We start from the raw sequence: 19,346 nt of genomic DNA, 5'->3' as shown, positions 1-19,346 counted from the left end.
CATTGCTAGATTTCTACAGCAACAAATGCTCAGTTAAAAATCTTAGTTTATCATATAGCATTTAAATTTACATTCTGTTCTGTTGTTATCCATCACAAGATAGGTGTAATGACAAAGATAGCAGGAAATCAGCCACGGTTGGGGAGGGATGAAGAGCAGACATGCGCAGAGAGCACGCAAGCTCAAGTGAAGAGAGAAAGCAAGAGGAGGACAGAACAGGATAGTGAACATGCAAGACTTGAGACTTAGCGGGAGGGACGGAGACGCATTTAACAAACAGCAGGCAACTTTGGAGTAGGGGGCAAGGGAGACAGAGTTTTTTTTTAAAAAGGTACATCACACAACTGTCAAATCAGTTAGCGAGAGGAGGATTAGGTCAATGTATAATGATTTGCAGGATTTGAATCAAGTCTGGAAGTTAAACATCAAACAGATGAAAGGGGCACCCATTACAAGACAAGAATGGGGGGCGGGGGGAAAGTCTTTCAGTCCATAGTATCAAGCTTTTGGGTCCAAGTTAAACCTGCAAGCAACATTGTGGGATATCATTCATACATTGAAACAGATTCAGCCAGCCACTTGGGCAAAAGCACAAGAAATTGCAGATGCAACATTAATGATGAAAAGAAAAAAAGTATAATCATGAAACATGGTCCATCCTTTAGTTTGATTGAACAAAAAGTATACAAATGTTTAAATTTTTTTTTATTTGTTTCTGGATCTAATAAAAAAAGGGCAAAAAGGAATTCAACTCATTTTAACAAAGCAAAGACAATAAAAGGGTTCAGTTTTATTTAGAAATTCACAGTTTACTAATGGCACTACAGCTCTGCAGTCACATTATGTCCGTGTTCCACAGTGTTGTGCACAGCACTCAAATGACAAGTTTAAAAACAAATAATTTTACTTAAATTTGGGCCCTTTCACAAAGGCCCATAAACAAACAGTCCTCAAGTGCTGTGACTGGCCAATGTGCAGATCAGCTGGGTAAGATTACCACCCCCAGAGTCAAACTCAATGGGGGTGGAGATGGGCAGGGGGGGGGGGGGGGGAAACACATGAAATCTAGTATTTAAATTAGTAACGTTACAAACTATGAAACTTCAATTCAGCAAAAGGCATTGGAATAAAAAAAGTGAAAGTGCACATTGAACTATAAGTTAACCATTTGACATCTCATGTACGTTTTCCCATTAAAGAATGTCCTTCATGAACATTCATTCGCTCACAAATATATACATTCAAGAAAAAAACCTCTTTCACACATTACCTTTCTAATATATATATATGCCTCAAATAAAAACACTGTACTGGGATGTCAAAGTACCAGGTGAAAAAAAAACATACAAATCTGCTCTGTTGCCAATTTAGAAGTAGTTGGCTCACCTACAATGAACTGAATTTAAAGCTGATTTGCAAAAGAAAAAATTTCCTTGTGAAACCCTCTCCCATTCCCTTCCATAACCATGCCAATTTGATTTTTTTGGAATTTAAGTCCATCTGATTGTGTGCAGACCATCTCTAGAGCATTTTAGTGTTACACTGTCAAATCCCATATAATTAAAAGTAAAAGCTGAACAAGGTAAATCGGAGATTGAACTGCTCCATCTTTCAGCTACATTATAAATATACAAAGGCACAAATATGGAAAGGTGCAAGAAATAGGAATACAGCTCGATGCAGAAATTATGCATTAATCCCTGTTCCACCTGTACACAGTTAATTATGCTGATTCTTAATCCAATTAATTCCAATACATCGCCTTGCAAAGATCTGGGAGATTCTTCCATCTCATGCACTCTTCAAAATTGACTTGTAGAATGCTGCTTCCCATGAGACAGTTTAAAAAAAGTGCAACCCTCTCCATCCTGAAGACAGACTCTCGCATCAGTAGATTAGTTGAAGTTCAGGCATTGCAAGGCTGAAAGCACCTTGCAAACCATAAACAGAGTAAGAGGTGGCAGCTCCAATCCAAAGTTGCTAAATCACAATCACACGTGGCCTGAAACTGTTGTGACACCAAACGCTCCCACTGTAATATCCTTGTTTCCTTTTATTATGTCATGCAAACTTGGCATTGATCCCGATTTAGTCTGTATCAAGTTACTAATGAACTTCCCTTGATCTGTAACCTTTGACTTCTTCCTTTTCAAAGATCGCTTTTCTGTTTTAGACTTTTGCGGTTGTCCATTGCAGAGGCTTGTGCATGCTGAAATGCCGCAAAAATAGGATTCTTCTGATTGCGATGAGGTCTCTGAACCCCCTTCAGATGGGGGACCTTTGTGAGAAGAACTGTAGACAACACCCGTGCTAGAAAAGTCACTTGGATTTGAACGAGGTTTGCAAGGTTTTATTCCTCCATTAACTATTGGGATTACAGACTCCATGGGTTTTATGGTGTGAACCTTCTCAACTTTTGTTTTGCAGCGTTTTTTCTATTTTAAAAATAAAGCAAAAAATAAAAATCCAACCTTTTCAAGCTGAGAGAAAATAAAAGTATCTCAGGACATATCTTTTCTGCCAATCAGGCTAAACTTTGGCTAGCTAGTAGCATTGGCTACAGTTAAAACCTGAGTCAGCGAAATATTCAAAAGGTAAATAACACGGTACCTTTTTATTGTCTTGTAAAAACGTTAGTGGTTCTACAATGTACAAGTCATCTGGGCCCACTGAAAAGAGAGGTGGTATAGATATTAGCAATCTGTGAAATGGGTAAAGCAAGGATTCACATTTCCTAACTTGCTTATAAATTAGGTGAGGAGACTTAGGAGCAAACAGCACATTTATGTAAATTTACAATTTGCATATTAGGGTTACATGTTCTCTTCAGGCAAGAGAAAACACAATGTAATCAATGTAATTTCTCCTAGAAAATAAAATCAAAAGTTCAAATGACTTGGGAATCCAAACCAAAAGAAAAGCATTCAGCTGTTCTTTAGCAGTTTCTGTAGATTGATTCTAGCATAGAGAGCCAGCTGCTCATCCCTACTCTACAGAATACCAATTTTCTTCTCCAACCTTTTGGAGGAGAAAGTTTTAGTGTTTAAGTACCCTGCATCCTGCTCAACAAATCTGACCCAACAATGTCCAAGGTGGAATACTCCCAAGAAATTCAACATTGTTTTGTACAAGTACTGTTATATTAAAATAAGCCCATTAGTGATTTTTCTTACTTCTACAACATTAATGGAGGGGTGAGGAAATGATGCACTCACCTCCTACCTCATCTTTTTAACCACTTGGCTTTAAATTGAGCTCCTCTTAAGAGGAGAGGGGGAAATGTGTTAGGGAAGCAAAATGCTTCAATGCATGCAATCAAATGATCCGAAGAGAATACAAATTTAAGACAGGATTAGCTAAAATTGCTAAGCAGGAAGGAGGCATACCCAACACCACAAACATTTGGGATCTGGAGACTATTGGAGCCAGAAAAAATTTAAATGAATTTAGTACAAATTTATTCTTTACAATCAACAATGTGGCAGTCACTAGCAAGGCTGGCATTTCTCTGAGGTGGTGGTGGGCCTGCTACTTAAACAGTTACATGCTACATGCTTTGTAACAGTTTGACACAATGTTGTGGCTTGCTAGGCCACTGCAATGGACAGTTAGTCAACCAAATTGGAGTCACATACAAGCCAGATGAGGCAAGGGCAGAGAGTTTCCTTCCCTAAAGGGACTTAGTGAAGTAACTGGATTTTTAAATGATTTTTACCTCCAGCTATTTTAAACTGAATTCAAATTCTGCCATCGTGGGATTTGAACTCATTTTCTGGATTTAGTCCGGGCCTCCACATTAATAGTCCAGTAACGATCACACTACCCTGCAACTATCTTGTTTCCAATTCACAGAAACCTCTTGTATATTCACTTACTCCAAAATGGGTGCTGAATTCTAAATAATTTTGGTAACTTGGCTATGTGTGACTATAAGCAAAATATTTAAAAAATTGCCTTCAAACCTGCAACAGGAAAACACAGCTCACGTATGCTTATGGTGGTCCTTAGCACTAACATCCTTTCACACATTTCTGTTAAATTACTGAAGTACAAGTTTTATTCAACAGCACATAGTTAAAGAAAAGATTCTGCTCGCACTGAGTTGCCTTGAACTGTACTGCCTTCCGATGGTATAGCTCCACTGACTGATTTACTGCTCTGGCCCCTGAACCTTTCCTCTGGTGGTGATAAATTCTTCTCTCGATTACCATGCGCTAACAAATAACGAGGGAAGAAAAATATTAAAATAAGCCAGCAGTGTACATATTTTAACAAGATTTCATATAGGTACTGCTCAGGTTTCAATACTCAGTGTAGACTTTCATAAGTAATTTAAAATTGATCTTAAAAGTGTTTGCCGTTTAGATAACTACCTTCTGTTGTAGGTAACTGAAAAGACTTTGAACGAGTGAGGGGGAACGATGTTCGTCTGTGAAGATTCATATCATCATAGGAAGAAAAACACCTATACAACATAAAAGGAGCTGGTAAATTAGGATTACCTTCATTAAACTTAATATATTGGCTGGAATTTTACACCCCCCCCCCCCCCCCACCCACAAAGAGGGAAGATGGCGGGGGGGGGGGGGGGGGGGGGTGGAAATGGAGCAGAAGGCTTGGGATTGGGGGGGGGGGCCTTCCCGACCTGCTCCTGCCTCCGTCGCCACATTACACAGGGCAGCGGCAGTGAAAAATGGCCCACCCGCCCCAGGCCAATCAAGGCCCTTAAGTGGCCACTTAACGGCCTCCAGAAGGATTTTACCCAAGGATGGTCAGGCAGCCAGGCCCAAGAAAAGCTGCCTGTTAAAAGCAGGCAGCTCTGACCTCCGGGAGTGGGGGGTGTGGCCTCAAGATCGGACACCCCGTGCCTGATGGAGGACCACCCCCAACATGACCCTGTCCCACTAATCGACCACCCTTGCCTTGCTGGAGCCCAACTGATTACCCTGGCGAGGCAACAAAAACTTACTTGCTTTCTGGGCTCCCCGACATAGCCGGGTAGCTGGCTGCTGGGACTAAGAGCTGCCAGCCCGCTGATTGGCCGGCAATTCTATTAGGCGGGACTTCCTACCTCAAGCGGATGGAAGTCCCACCTCAGACCAATTAAAGCCCGGGGACCCGCAAAATACAGGTCGGATCCCCAGACCAGGTAGAGGCGGGCTAGCCTCTGGTAATCCTGGCCATTAACTTTCAGTTTTAGATTGTAAAATCATCTCAGAATGGGAGGTTTGAATTTTAGATGTCCAATTCGCAAGAATCAGTCACCAGATACCTATGATAGAGGTGAAAATGGCAGACTAGCTTTTCATATTTTATCTTAAACACACTGCCCAAATTATGTAAATACACTAGGTAAATAAGTAAATTAACAATCATTTTATCCCAGCAATAAATTTTAGAAACATTATATTTTGAAAATCAGAAGTTAAAAATCAAATGGAATTATTTCAAATTCAGTTCTTGGATGTGTTGCAGCCAACAGTCCATGGCAACTTAGTGAGGATCTGAAGCATAAACCCAAAAGGTAAATGACATAGGGAGCAGTACTGTATGAAGTTGCATTATAACACCAACTTTTCAGCGGTTTGTTGAAAAATACTGCACGGAGACTGCAGTGCAGCAGAAACAATTTCTCACAATCTTGGCATCTTGGAGGCGGCAGGGATCCCCGCCCCAGCCTTCTCACCACAACACTGTTGCGATCCTCCGTTGTTCCGGAGGCGAAGTTTCCGGCACCATGATCTCCATCCTTTTAAAGGCAGGGATCCCACCTCCAAGAGGAGCCAGCCAATCACCAGGCCAGCAGCTCAGCAGTGCCACCAGGAGCTGGGGGGGCAGGGGGGTTGGGGTTGCCAGAGCCAATCTAGAAGAGTTGAAGGCTGGGGGGAGGGGTTCCATAGAGGCAGGGGTTTTGCTGGCAGGGGTCTTCCATGGGCTACAGATTGCCCTTTTCTCTTCAAAAAATAATGAAATTGGCAACTGTTCACCAGTCTGTTTGACTTTAACTAGAATAGATCAAAAGCCTAGCTACAGACTGAAATTTAATTTCAAATTAGTATGAATTGAGAATTTAAAAAAAAAAAAAAATTTGTTCAAGGGATGTAGGCGTCGCTGGCAAGGCCAGCATTTATTGCCCATTCCTAAATGCCCTTGAGAAGGTGGTTGTGAACTGCCTTCTTGAACTGCTGGAGTCCTTGGTGTGTAGGTACACCAACATTGCTGTTGGGAAAGGAGTTCCAGGATTTTGACCCAGCAACAGTGAAGGAATGGTGATATAGTTCTAAGTCAGGATGGTGTGTGCATTGGAGGGGAGCTTGCAGGTGGTGGCGTTCCCATTGCATCTGCTGCCCGTATCCTTGTGTACAATTAAGCAGCATTGGTCATCCTTGAACAGGAGAGTTCAACATGGTATCTCTTTCGAGTCCATCCAAGGCTAAAACCTTCTCATAAGCCTCTCAACACAAAATTTATCAACTAGAATATCAAGAAGTCTGCAAGTATTCTCAAACTTCCACGGCTGTTGATGATCGGGAAAAGTATTAATGCAGTATAGAATGGTTATTTCCTCTATGTTGCTGAATTCATGATTGAAACCATGCCGATATGGCAGTGGAGGCCAGATATCATCTCAGAAGAGGGGAGGAAAGTCACAAGTAAATCACAAAGCACTCCCTCCTGCATTCCAAAAGGCTGATCCAGCATAGCATTTCAGAGGGATGGGGACAAACTAACTGCCCTCTCAGCCAAAAGAGCTATGGAGTTCAACAGTAACAGCTCTACCATTTTATTCTAGTACTTGTTTGCATGAACTACTAAACTGGAATATCTACTAAAGCAAACCAGCACAAAACAACTGAAGGATCAACAGTCTTAATTCTTAGTTTGCGCAAAACTTCAGATCAAGTTTTTAAAAAGTTGTAGCTTTAGGATTTGGATCATAATCTAAAATCTGCCTAAATACTTGTCCAGTAATGTTAGCACAACAATTTTAAATTGCACAGGTATGCAACTTATGAATTTCCATGTGTAGCTTTGAGGTATGGACCAGAGACAATTTTAAGATTGTAATAGCAGTTTTCCAAAGTACCATTCCCCACTGAAAGAAAAAAGGGAGATTTGTTGTGTTTGCAAACATCAGCCTAGATGAGACAAGGTGCTTTCTCCTATCATTTTAAAACGTGTGCATTCAGCATCTAAGCATTTCTTTAAAGCAATTTATTCAGCACCCTAAAATTGATGAAGTATATTAACCCAAGTATGGGTGAACATTGCTGTAGGTTTTTGCTAAAAGTAAAAGACATGCAAAAAAGTTGTTTACCTTTTCGGGCTTGGGTAGTGATTGCTTTTGGGAACTGTAGGTGAGTGAACATCCCGTGACGTAGGGTTGTACCAGCAACGTTGCACACAGAGCAGTACAGCCAGAATTATACAAAGAGCTAAGGATACCACAAGGTAGCTCTGGCGATCAGAAACCTAGGGGGAAATGCATTGAAGAAATAAAAGCCCAAATTAACAGTATATGAATTTTACATTACAGTTAATGCATCTTAATTTAGCTGAATTGCAAAACTTGCCATCCCAAACAAACGTTATAGTTCAAGAAAAAGGTAATTTTACATCTTAAGTATAGGTTTTCATTCTACTGATGCCACAAGGGGCAGCTTATTCCAGCACAACACATTAAGTAGGATTCATAATTTAGTATAAGAAATGAGGGGCATCACATACAAATACTGTCCTAGTCACTTAACTGGATTTCTCCCTTGGTTGACAATTAAGTAATGCAATGAATCAAATGAGCTTTATTCAAACAATGGTGACAGCTTCCATATCATTTCACAACAGCAATTGCTAATTAGTTTAAAAATTATTCACCTCATGGTCGAGCTTTTTCACTGTTTCAGATAGATTTCTCACCAGTTCTGTCATGTTTGCAAGCTGTCCCTGAAGTAAACCAATTGCTTCAGTTTGCCGCAGATCCTGTATTTAAAAATCTGAACAATCAGCAAACAAATCGTTGCCCACCAAAACATTTCTGAAATAGAAGTCTAAAAATTTGATAGCTGATATTGCATTTACAGAACTTTATGTACTTTTTGTTTGAAAAGCAAACCTTCCTGTATTAAGTTGGTTCATTTTAAATCTACAAAACTCTAATTTAGCTTTGTATGTTTTAAACTCTGGATTTGTAGCTTTGAATGGTTTGTCCCCTAGAAGTGGGGAGAAAAAAAAATTTTTTTTTACTTTCAAATCAGTAATGTCCTTAATGATTCTCAAACAACGAAAACACAACTTCCTCCATTAAATGTTATTTGATGGCTCCTGGTACAAGACAGGCAATGGAAAATACTTCATTTTATTCTGAAACTGATTGAACAGTAAGTTCTAGAGGTAAGATTTGAACAATAATTTATTACAATAAATCACCCAATTCATTGAAAAACAACAGGAACCTCATGGATATGACTCACTTAAAGTCAGTATTAAACCTCCATTTCCTGACACAATTTGCATGGTTTACTACAATCTTTTACCAATAGTTGGCAAATTAATGCCTGGATTTTGCTGTGGTATTGACAGCAAAACCTTTCACCATCATTACTCCACCGAAACAGACAGCAACTTCTGCAGTCTGCAGATGCAAAAACAACTTGGAAATCTGGAAGCTGCTGTCAGTGATTCTACATTTCTCCAGAGGGTGCGCTGTTGAAGTGCCCCCAGACTGCAATCAATGGGAAATCTCATGAATTGATGAGGACGTCCACTTTTAGCCTCTTAGTCACACTGCAAAAACCCTTGAATACGGTATACCTTGTTTAAAGAGGTGTAACTGAATTTGTAAACAGTGTCTTAAGCTCATAATTACTGCTAAAAACTTCACTAGCCCTGGAAAACAAATTTTATATTTGTGGAATGTCAAATTAACAGTATGATTAAGACATTTCACATTCTTAAAATAACTTATTCAAGGTTTGTTTATATTGATATTTTGGCCTAATAAATGCAATTCATTTCACACTCAATTTAAATTAAAACTGAAGGAATTTAGTGCTTTTAACTTCCTGGTTTGCTGCCTGTGTGAATAATGCAATGTGATTGGCTGCTTATCTGTTTCTGACATCACTGCTGCTGCACGCCAAGAGATCCCCTTGACTTGGCGCCAGATTTAAACTACTGTTGGGAAAGGGGATCTTTGTGGGCAGCTTTCTTAGAGGTCAGGGATGAGCATGGTTGCTTTGCTGACCACCAAAGCCAGCAACTGTTGGCCAACACTGAACTGTTGTTTTGGGATTATATCCATGCAGTATATTAATAAATTTGTACTTTAACCCAGTGTTTTCTATTGGTTATCTAGTCTGTTTTTTTGTCCTTTGCAAAAATATGCACACATATTGAATTCCAACAGGAGGCTTGCTCATCAAGTTCCAGTCTTAAGTGAAATTTGAGGGTAATGACCATATTGCCAGCTCTCATCTATGGGACATTAGAAAGGTGGGACAGCAAATCAGCTCTTCAAAAAGTTTATGTTTAACCGTGCAGCTACACTAATGGTGCAAAATGCTGAGGGACAGAGTGGGCATGGGAACAGCAGAACAAAGAACACAAGTGAGAGCCAAAGGACTAGACAGAGAGATAAAAAGACAGATACACTGTATAGAGACTAGAAAAACACGAGACTGAGCACGAGGGAAAGTACATATGAAGCAGAGAGACAATGGGTGGGACAGAGCATTAGTAGAGTGCTCAAGACAAAAAAAAAGAGCAACCAAAGAATACACACACACTAAGCAGACAGCTGCACTACTGCTATCAGCCAACTCAGGAAGACAAATGATCCACATTGGACCTTCCTGGTCTGTAGGGCTCAGTATATCATAATGTACATTGCTGTACTAAATCAGCAGCAGATTCCTGCACTCTCCTTCGGAAGTATTACTATAAAATACCTTCTCCTCTGCAATTCTTGAAGTGTTCTGTAGTTTTATAATGGTTTTGTTAAATGCCTTCTGCATTTCTTCCATTTGTTTCCGATACCTAGAAAATCAAAACATAATATTGCGCAATATAATGGCACAATTTGACAGTATGACTGAAGGACCGGTGAAGGTTGCTATATTATATATACACCTCAGACACAATGGCCTTCACTGACTGACCTGCTACATATACAAAGCAGATCAGTACAATTGTTGAACAAAGCTAGTGCAATCACAAAGGCAGTTATGCAAATATCCAAAAAAAATTTACATTGATTACAGGGCACTTACCATTAATTTGGTTAGGCAATAGCTACTACAATTCACAAGTAACAACCCATTATCCTAACCTTTAACTAGTCATTAACAGCTTCAGTGTAACTTCGTGCAAGAAATAGCTAGCCCTAGAAATAGATGCGGAAGCATTTCTAAAAAAAAAGTTATAGCGTCCAATGCTAAAAGCAAATACTGCCACCAGAAAACATTTAGGTTCAGCAGGAGGATGAGGACCAAAAGTTAAAGGCACTGAAAAGGCAGAAAATGATGCATATGTATGAAATAGGGCTAAATTAATAGGAAAAAGTACTACTGGCAAAGGTAATGACTAGCGAAGTGCCAGGGGAGATTTTTTTCCTCAGTCCTCAAAATGTTTCCACTAATTATAAACAATTTAGAAGGCACTCCTCAATGGCTCAGTCAGTGGCATCATAAAAACCAGGCTGGCCCCAGGTTGGATCCTGAATTTGCAAAGCTTAGACAGACAAGGAAAAACTGTTGCCATTAAATGGAACAAGGACTAGGGGACACAGATTGAAAGTTTTGGGCAAAAGACGCAGGGGGAATACGAGGAAGCACTTTTTTTAATATAAATGCAGCGGGTGGCAATGACCTGGAACTCGCTGCCCACAAGGATGGTGGAAGCACAGACAATTACTTCAAGAGGAAGTTGGATGGCCACCTGACAGAAATAGACTTGCAGGGCTACAGGGATTGAGCCAGGGAATGTTACTGACTGCATAGCTCTGTGGAGAGCTGGCATGGACTCAGTGGGCCGAATGGCCTCCTTCTGTCCCATAAACAGACTCCAAGTCAGTTGACTTCAGCCATGGTGTTGGTACAGGTGCTGAACTGACCTCATCACACAACAGGGAAAGGGTCAGGGTTGGGGTGGTGGTGGTGGTGAACAGCCCACTAGTCAGGTTTGCTGCTGCTGGCCATAATGCAGGTACCTGAAGTGTGCGTTTGGCCCTGAATTCTAGAACTGGGCTGAGCTGCAAGGGTTCCTGCGGTTAAAGAAAGACCAACGGTGCTCAGGTTCACGTGAATAATGGCCAGTTAGACAAGGTACTGGAGGCAGACCTGTGAAAATGTACCCCAATAATTCAACACCTTTAAAAGGAGAGCACGGGAACACATTTAAGAAAAGCCTGCAAAAAGCAGTTTTAGTATAATGCCTACTAAAAATACAATGCTACGTGATAAAACATTAAAGTATAAGGAACACTCAAGAAACCAACCAAGGTGAAAAAAAATCAAAGTTCTGCAGTCCTTGGAAATCTGATCTAGAATGGTAGCAATGACGCTGCTATTGGGAGGAAAAGTTACCACAAACAATCCTATGTCAACCTTAGCTCACTGGTAACACTCTTGGTTCCAAATTAAGTGGTCGTGGGTTCAATCCCCACTCTAATGACTTGAGTACATAATCTATCGCAGCACTTCAGTGCACAACTGAGGAAATATTACACTTTGAGGTGCCATCTTTTGGACGTGACATTAAACTATGATCTGCTCTCTTACTAGATGGAAAAGGTCACATGCTATTATCCAAGGAAGAACACTGCAGCCCTCCTAGTGTTTTGGTCAACATTCATCCCTCAACCAACACCTAAAAGATGATCTATTCACTTCACTGCTGTTTCCGGGACCTTGCTGCACATAAATTGGCTTCTGTTTTTCCCTACTTTACAACAGTGACATGAAAAAACATCTTCATTGGTTGTGATATACTTTGGGACATCCTGATGCCCTGAAATACAAATGCAAGATCAGTCCAACTTTTCCATCTGTAAATGAGCACACAAATTTGAGGTACAAAGCTGCTTGCAAGTGTTTAAAACAAAGAAAAAAAAGTGTCCAGCCAATGTGGCTCACTCCACATGACACTAAGTGGCTAAAATCACTAGACATATCTAAGGTTATGTGCCCTGAAAATATCCTAGCTGCAGTGAAGACCTGCACACCAGAACTAGCTACCACTTGGCCATGCAGTCAGCACAGCTACAGCACTGCCAATTACCTGATAAATGAAACATGATAAATCTAACTTGGCCAACTACCACGCTCTCCACCTTTTGCCCAATTAGCAAAGTGATGGAACAAGAGGATCAATTGTGTCATCACATAGATTATAGATATCAGACAGTGCAGGTTAGGACAAGGCATAAAAGAAGAATGGAATGTGTTCCCTGTGTACCAATGATGTGATGAATAACGTGATTAACTAGACTGCTGGGCCCAATTGAAATGTAGATTGGCGAAGGTGTTTCATCATTAACAAGAAAATGGGTAACTAGTAACCAATGAGAAAGCAACTAACGAACCCAAGACCAAAAAAGGAATGAGACTAGACACAATGTGATTAGAACTGCATAAAAATCCCCAGAGCCTGTCCAAGGTACTCTAGTTCCTGCTGAACACAAGAAGTGGAGAAAGAGAGGAGAACGTCACCGAGAGTCTGACAGTTTCGGGAAAGCAAAGACCTGTGGACAGTCGTTGCTCATTGACTATACCTTGGCTGTTATCCCCACCTCACCAAACTGGCTGCCTTGTCCGATCGAAAGTTTAAAAAAAAAGATAATTTTCCCAAAACCTCAATTAGATTACCTCTCAAATTTCTAAACTCAAGGGAATAGAAACCAAGTTTATGCCTACAGGAAAAAGGTCACAATGTCTAAGAAAATCATCCCAGCCTAGCATATCACTTCAAGAGCTCATGACAGTAAACTTTACTCATTTTCATCTACTTCATTAATGATATCACCCAAATTATAAAGGGCAGGGTTATCTCAATTCCAGAGCTTTCATATCCATTCACAACTCCAACAATGAAGCAGCTCGTGCCTGCTTTCACAAGCACTTCCAAGCAATATCTAGGCTTGGGCTAACAAATGGCAACATACACAGTGCACAAGTGCCAGGTGATGGTCATCTTGAACAAGATGACCTTCAGTGACCTTCAATGGCATCACTGCTAAAACCCCCACAAGCATCTTCTTAGCCACCACTGACCAAAAACTTAACTTGACCAACACCATGTCTACAACAGCAGGGTCAAGGCTGGGTACTTGGCAATAAATGGAGCCTCTACCATCTGCAGGCCTCAAGTTGGAAGCCTCACAGAATACTCACCCAGATAGGTGCAGGTGCAGCTGCAGCAATATTCAAAGCTCAACACCATACAAAACAGAGTAGTTCACACAATCAGCACCTCCATCAAACACAAAAAATATGATTGGGCAGAGAGTCAACATGGATTTATGAAAGGGAAATCATGCTGGACAAACCAGTTATATTTTTTTGAGGAAGTTACTTGCAGCACAGATAAAGGAGAACCAGTGGAGATGGTCTATTTGGATGTTCAGAAGGCTTTTGAGACGATCTCACACAGGAGGTTAGTAAACAAAATTACAGCAAATGGGATTGGGGGTAATATACTGGTATGGAATGAGAATTGGTTAAGAGTCAGAAAAAAAACAGGTCATTCTCAGGATGGCAGGCTGTTACTAGTGGAGTACATCAAGGATCAGTGCTGGCACCACAGCTGTTCACAATCTGTATAAATGATTTGGATGTGGGGATCAAATGTAAATATTTCCAAATCTGATGACAAAACTAGGTGGGAATGCAAGTTGTGAGGAGGATGCAAGGAGGCTTCAAGGAGTCTTGGACAGGCTAGGTGAATGGGCAAGAACATGGCAGATGGAATATAACGTGAATAAGTGTGAAGTGATCCACTTTGGTAGAACAGAAAGACAGTATTTCTTAAATGGAGGGGGGTTGTGAAGTGTTGCTGTCCAAAGGAACCTGGGTGTCCTTGTTCAGGAGTCACTAAACGCTAGCATGCAGATGCAGCAAGCAATTAGGAAGGCATATGGTATGTTATAGAGTAATAGAGTTATACAACACAAAGACCCTATGGCCCATCGCGTCTGTGCCAGCCATCAAGCACCTATCTACTCTAATTCCATTTTCCAGCACTTGGGTCGTAGCCTTGTATGCTATGGCATTTCAAGTGCTCATCTCAATACTCCTTAAATGGTGTGAGGGTTCCTGCCTCTCCCACCCTTCAGGTAGTGTGTTCCAGATTCCAACCACCCTCGGTGAAAATTATTTTCCTCAAATCCCCTCTAAACCTCCTGCCCCTTACCATAAATCTATGCCCCCTGGTTATTGATCCCTCCGCTAAGGGAAAAAGTTTCTTCCCATCATATCAATGCCCCTCAATTTTGTATACCTCAATCATGTCCCCATCAACCTTCTCTGCTCTAACGAAAACAACCCTGACCTATCCAGTCTCGCTTCATAGCCGAAATGCTCCAGACCAAGCAATATCCTGGTGAATCTCCTCTGCACCCTCTCCAGTGCAATCACATCCTTCCTATAGTGCGGTGACGAGAACTGTACACAGTGCGCCAGCTGTGGCCTAACAAGTGTTTCATACAGCTCCATCATAACCTCGCTGGTCTTATATTCCAAGCCTCGGCTAATAAAGGCAAGTATCCCATATGCCTTCCTAACCATCTTATCTACCTGTGCTGCTGCCTTCAGGTGATCTATGGACAATTACACCAAGGTCCCTCTGACCCTCTGTACTTCCTAGAGTCCTACCATCCATTGTATATTGCCTTGCCTCATTAGTCCTCCCAAAATGCATCACCTCACACTTCTCAGGATTAAATTTAATTTGCCACTGCTCCCCCCATCTTACCAGCCCATCGATATCATCCTGTAATCGAAGGCGTTCCTCCTCACTATTTAGGACACCACCAATTTTCTCGTCATCTGCGAGCTTACTGATCATACCTCAGATATTCACGTCTAAATCATTAATGTACACTACAAACAGCAAGGGTCCCAGCACCGATCCCTGCAGTACACCACTGGTCACGGGCTTCCACTCGCAAAAACAACCCTCTACCATCACCCTCTGCCTCCTGCCACTAAGCCAATTTTGGATCCAATTTGCCAAATTGCCCTGGATCCCACGGGCTCTTACCTTCTTAACCAATCTCCCATGCGGGACCTTATCAAAAGCCTTACTGAAGTCCATGTAGAATACATCAACTGCCTTGCCCTCATCTACACATCTAGTCACCTCCTCGAAAAATTCAAAAAAGTTTGTTAGACACGATCTCCCCCTGACAAAGCCATGCTGACTATCCCGGATTAATCCCCGTCTCTCCAAGTGGAGATTAATCCTGTCCCTCAGAATGTTTTCCAATAGTTTCCCAACCACTGATTTTAGATTCACTGCCCTTTAATTACCTGGTTTATCCTCACTACCCTTCTTGAATAATGGTATCACATTTGCTGTCCTCCAGTCCTCTGGTACCTCTCCTGTGGCCAGAGAGGATTTGAAAATTTATGTCAGAGCCTGTTATCTCCTCCCTTGCCTCATAACAGCCTGGGAAACATCTCATCTGGGCCTGGGGATTTATCCACTTTTAAGCCTGATAAAAACAGCTAATACTTCCTCCCTTTCAATGCTAATTTGTTCAAGTATATCACAATCCCCCTCCCTGATCTCCACACCTACATCGTCCTTCTCCATAGTGAAGGCAGATGAAAAATAATTATTTAAAACCTCACAAGCCAGCTCCACACAGATTGCCACTTTGGTCCCTAATGGGTCCCACTCTTTCCCTGTACAGCGTACAGCCGATCCAGTGTCACCACTGGAATATATCCTTTGAATATATAAAAAGTATTAATGTGGAGAGCTGAAATACAGTGCTTATTGCAACAGGAAATAGCAAATATGAAAGCAGGAGAGTAGGGGATCGTAACTAAAAAGTTGGAAAGGAAGGAGAATTAAGTTGCTGCTGATTGTACTTAAAAAGGTATAAAATGTAGATTGAAGCAAGCTATTTGACAATGAGCATAGAATTAGGAAGTATTCAAAATAAACAAACAAATAACCTTTAACATAGATCAGGAGTTGTTCTTCCCTGCCAAGGGTAATGGATACTTGCAGCAAACTACCAGGAAATGGAGTTTATTCTGCATAAAATAACTGATAAATAAGTAAGTATCTGCTTGGGTATAAGGTCAGAAGTTCTATAGATATAGATTGAAAAGATCCAATAATGCACATGGCCCCCCACTGTGCTGTCTGTGGCAGGCAGCAGACCAAGACTGAATAATGGCAACAAATGAATACAGTTTTTTTCAATTGCTTTGGGAATACTTCTGTAGAACCTTCCCCAATGAGACTAAATGAATGGTGTAGAGTGTAGAAGAATGCACTTTTTTTGAAGGAGTAGATTTGATAGCTAAATTTCCTCATTGTTCAATCCTTGGCTGCATAGTTTAGTTTAGAGATACAGCACTGAAACAGGCCCTTCGGCCCACCGAGTCTGTGCCAACCATCAACCACCCATTTATACTAATCCTACACTAATCCCATATTCCTACCAGACATCCCCACCTGTCCCGAGATTTCCCTACCACCTACCTATACTAGGGGCAATTTATAATGGCCAATTTACCTATCAACCTGCAAGTCTTTTGGCTTGTGGGAGGAAACCGGAGCACCCGGAGAAAACCCACGCAGACACAGGGAGACCTTGCAAACTCCACTATGATATATTCAACCAAAGATGTTATTCATTGAGAGAGCAAACTGACAATATCCATTATGTATTAAAAATGGCAAATGCTCTCAAGAATCCAAAAGGTACTGCACTTGAACATACTGAGTAACTGATTGCAATGGAACTACCACATCTAATATTAAGTAGCAGCCACCCTACTGAATCCTTTGTGTAAAGCATTCCTTTCTCAAATAAAATTGCACTACCAATCCCAAGTGAGCAAAAGCAACAATTAGTGCAGTGTAATGAAATGGAACTTCATAAATGTAAACTCCATCAAGAAAAGTTTGACAAATAGAAATTGAAGTCAAATGGTTAGGAAACAAGAAAAATGAATATCTTTTAAAAGCTCACCAGGAGATTCCAATCTCACGAATAGGCACAGATAATTTTAAAAAGCCTCAAGATTTGTTGAGCATGTTATCAAGGTTCCTCCTCCCCCATGACCTACTCAGTAAGCGTAAATTGTCAGTGTTCATCCAGCGCATAGTTTGGTCAACATCAATAATAAACCACCATTGATCAAAGGTAGTCTCATACTGAAGGACGTCAGTAATGGAAAACACACCAGGCCCTCAACTGCATTGTGCAAGCTGCTGCTGACACTCCCCAACGTTCAAAAATCAAAGCTTATCTGCCAACCTAGAAACCCACAACTTAGCAGAGATCAGAAAGATGCAATCCTGGTCACACAGGACAGCATCATGCCATGACTGAAAGAGAATAAAGGGATATGGGAATCTACACCACCACAAGGAAGACACCAAACACTTTTCTCCGAGACCACAGAGAATTTAGGATAACAAAAGGATAATCAGCTCCAAATAAAAATTGGCCTACGTTACCCCAGCCCCACTGGACAGACAAGGACACCCACAGAGCAGAGACTGCCATAAGGAACCAAGAAATAGGACCAGGCATAGACCATCCAGTTCCACCATTCAATATGATCGTGGCTGATCATTTGCCTCAACTTCACTGCCACCCGATCCCCATATCCCTTCATTCTCAGAGCAAAAATCTGTCTATTTCAGCCTTAAACATATTCAACGATGGAGCATTCACAACCCTCTAGGGTAGAGAATTCCAAAGATTCACAACCCTTTGATTGAAGTAATTTTTCCTCATCCAAGTCCTTTATGATTGTCCCCATATCCTAAGACTGTGCCATGTTCTAGTTTCTCCAGCTGGGGAAAACCACCTTTCAGTATCTACCTGGTCAAGTCCCTGGACCTTGCATGTTTCAATGAGATTATCTCTCATTCTTCTAAACTCAAGAGTATAGGCCCAATTTACTCAGCCACTCATCACAGGACAACCCTCTCATCCCAGGAACCAATTAATGAAGCTTCGCTGTACTGCCTCCAACGCATGCATACCCTTCCTTAAACATGGAGACAAACTGCAGCGAGTACTCCAGGTGCAATCTCACCGAAGCCCTGTACAGTTGTAGCAAGACTTCCTTATTCTTGTACTCAAATTCCCTTGCCTTCCTAATTGCTTGCTGTACCTACATGCTAACTTTGTGTCCCTTGTACAAGTACTCCCAAGTCTCTCTGATCAACATTGGGAGGTTTTACGCCTTTTAAAAAATTATTTTGCTTAACCATTCTCAAAGTGAATAACGCAACACTTCCCCACATTATACTGCTACCTTGCTACCCACTAACTTAACCCATCTGTATCTTTTTGTTGCCAGTGTCCTCCTCACAGCTTACATTCCCACTTAGCTTTGTATCAGCAAACTCCGATACATTACTCTCTGCCATTGTTTTCAGTCCCAGCTCAAAAATCCATTCCCTAGCTACTGGCTCCAATCCTCTCCCTAGCAACAGTCTGAGATTAAGCCAGTCTGCTCGCAGTCTTGGTGTTACATTTAACCCTGAAATGAGCTTCCAAGCTCACATTTGTGCCATCACTAAGACCACTATTTCCACCTCTAACATGGCCAAACTTCGCCCCCACCACAGCTCATCTGCTGCTGAAACCCTCATTCATGTCTTAGTTACCTCGACTATTCCAATGCACTCCTGGCTGGTCTCCCACATTCTACTTTCCATAAACTTGAAGTCATCCAAAACTCTGCTGCTGCCCCTGTCTTAACTTGCACCAAGTCCTTTTTCCAATGATTCCTGTGCCAGCTGACAGAAATTGGCTCCACATCACGCAACGTCTTGATTTAAAATTCTCATCCTCCTTTTCAAATCCCTCCATGGCCTTGCCCTTCCCTATCTCTAATCTCCTCCAGCCCCATGACCCTCCAAGATATCTGCGCTCCTCTAATTCTGCCCTCATGTGCTTCCCGGTTTTAATCGCTCCACCTTTGGCGGCCACACCTTCAGTTGCCAGGTCCCAAGCCCTGGAATACACACCCTACACCTCTCAACCTTGCTTTCCTCCTTTAAGACACTTTTTTGGCTTTTAGTCCCTTAGGTTTTTCTAATACTTTTTCTCTGCTGATATTAATTATCTTAAGTTCCTCACTATTAGCCCC

At 41.4% G+C, this 19,346-nt stretch overlaps 1 protein-coding gene across 5 annotated transcripts in view; it reads right to left on the bottom strand.

Annotated features, from left to right (window-relative positions):
* Nucleotides 1–688: 688 nt before the first annotated feature.
* Nucleotides 689–19,346, bottom strand: part of suco (SUN domain containing ossification factor) — an 84,152-nt gene continuing 65,494 nt past the window's right edge. For 4 of the 5 annotated variants that reach the window (XM_068037804.1, XM_068037801.1, XM_068037802.1 and 1 more), the window contains 6 exons: nt 9,948–10,035; nt 7,876–7,980; nt 7,319–7,473; nt 4,374–4,465; nt 2,611–2,669; nt 689–2,435 (listed from right to left, as the gene is read on the bottom strand). In XM_068037804.1, the coding sequence (XP_067893905.1) occupies nt 1,992–2,435; nt 2,611–2,669; nt 4,374–4,465; nt 7,319–7,473; nt 7,876–7,980; nt 9,948–10,035 (943 nt within the window). In that variant the 3' untranslated portion in view covers nt 689–1,991. Of the gene's footprint in view, nt 2,436–2,610; nt 4,215–4,373; nt 4,466–7,318; nt 7,474–7,875; nt 7,981–9,947; nt 10,036–19,346 lie in introns of those variants that run through there. The other variant, XM_068037805.1, reaches the window with a different exon arrangement.

The sequence above is a fragment of the Heterodontus francisci genome, chromosome 8 (assembly GCF_036365525.1).
Source record: "Heterodontus francisci isolate sHetFra1 chromosome 8, sHetFra1.hap1, whole genome shotgun sequence".
Classification (NCBI taxonomy): domain Eukaryota; kingdom Metazoa; phylum Chordata; class Chondrichthyes; order Heterodontiformes; family Heterodontidae; genus Heterodontus; species Heterodontus francisci.
The sequence above is the reverse complement of the archived record's forward strand: the minus strand, read 5'-3'. Positions and strand labels throughout refer to the sequence as shown.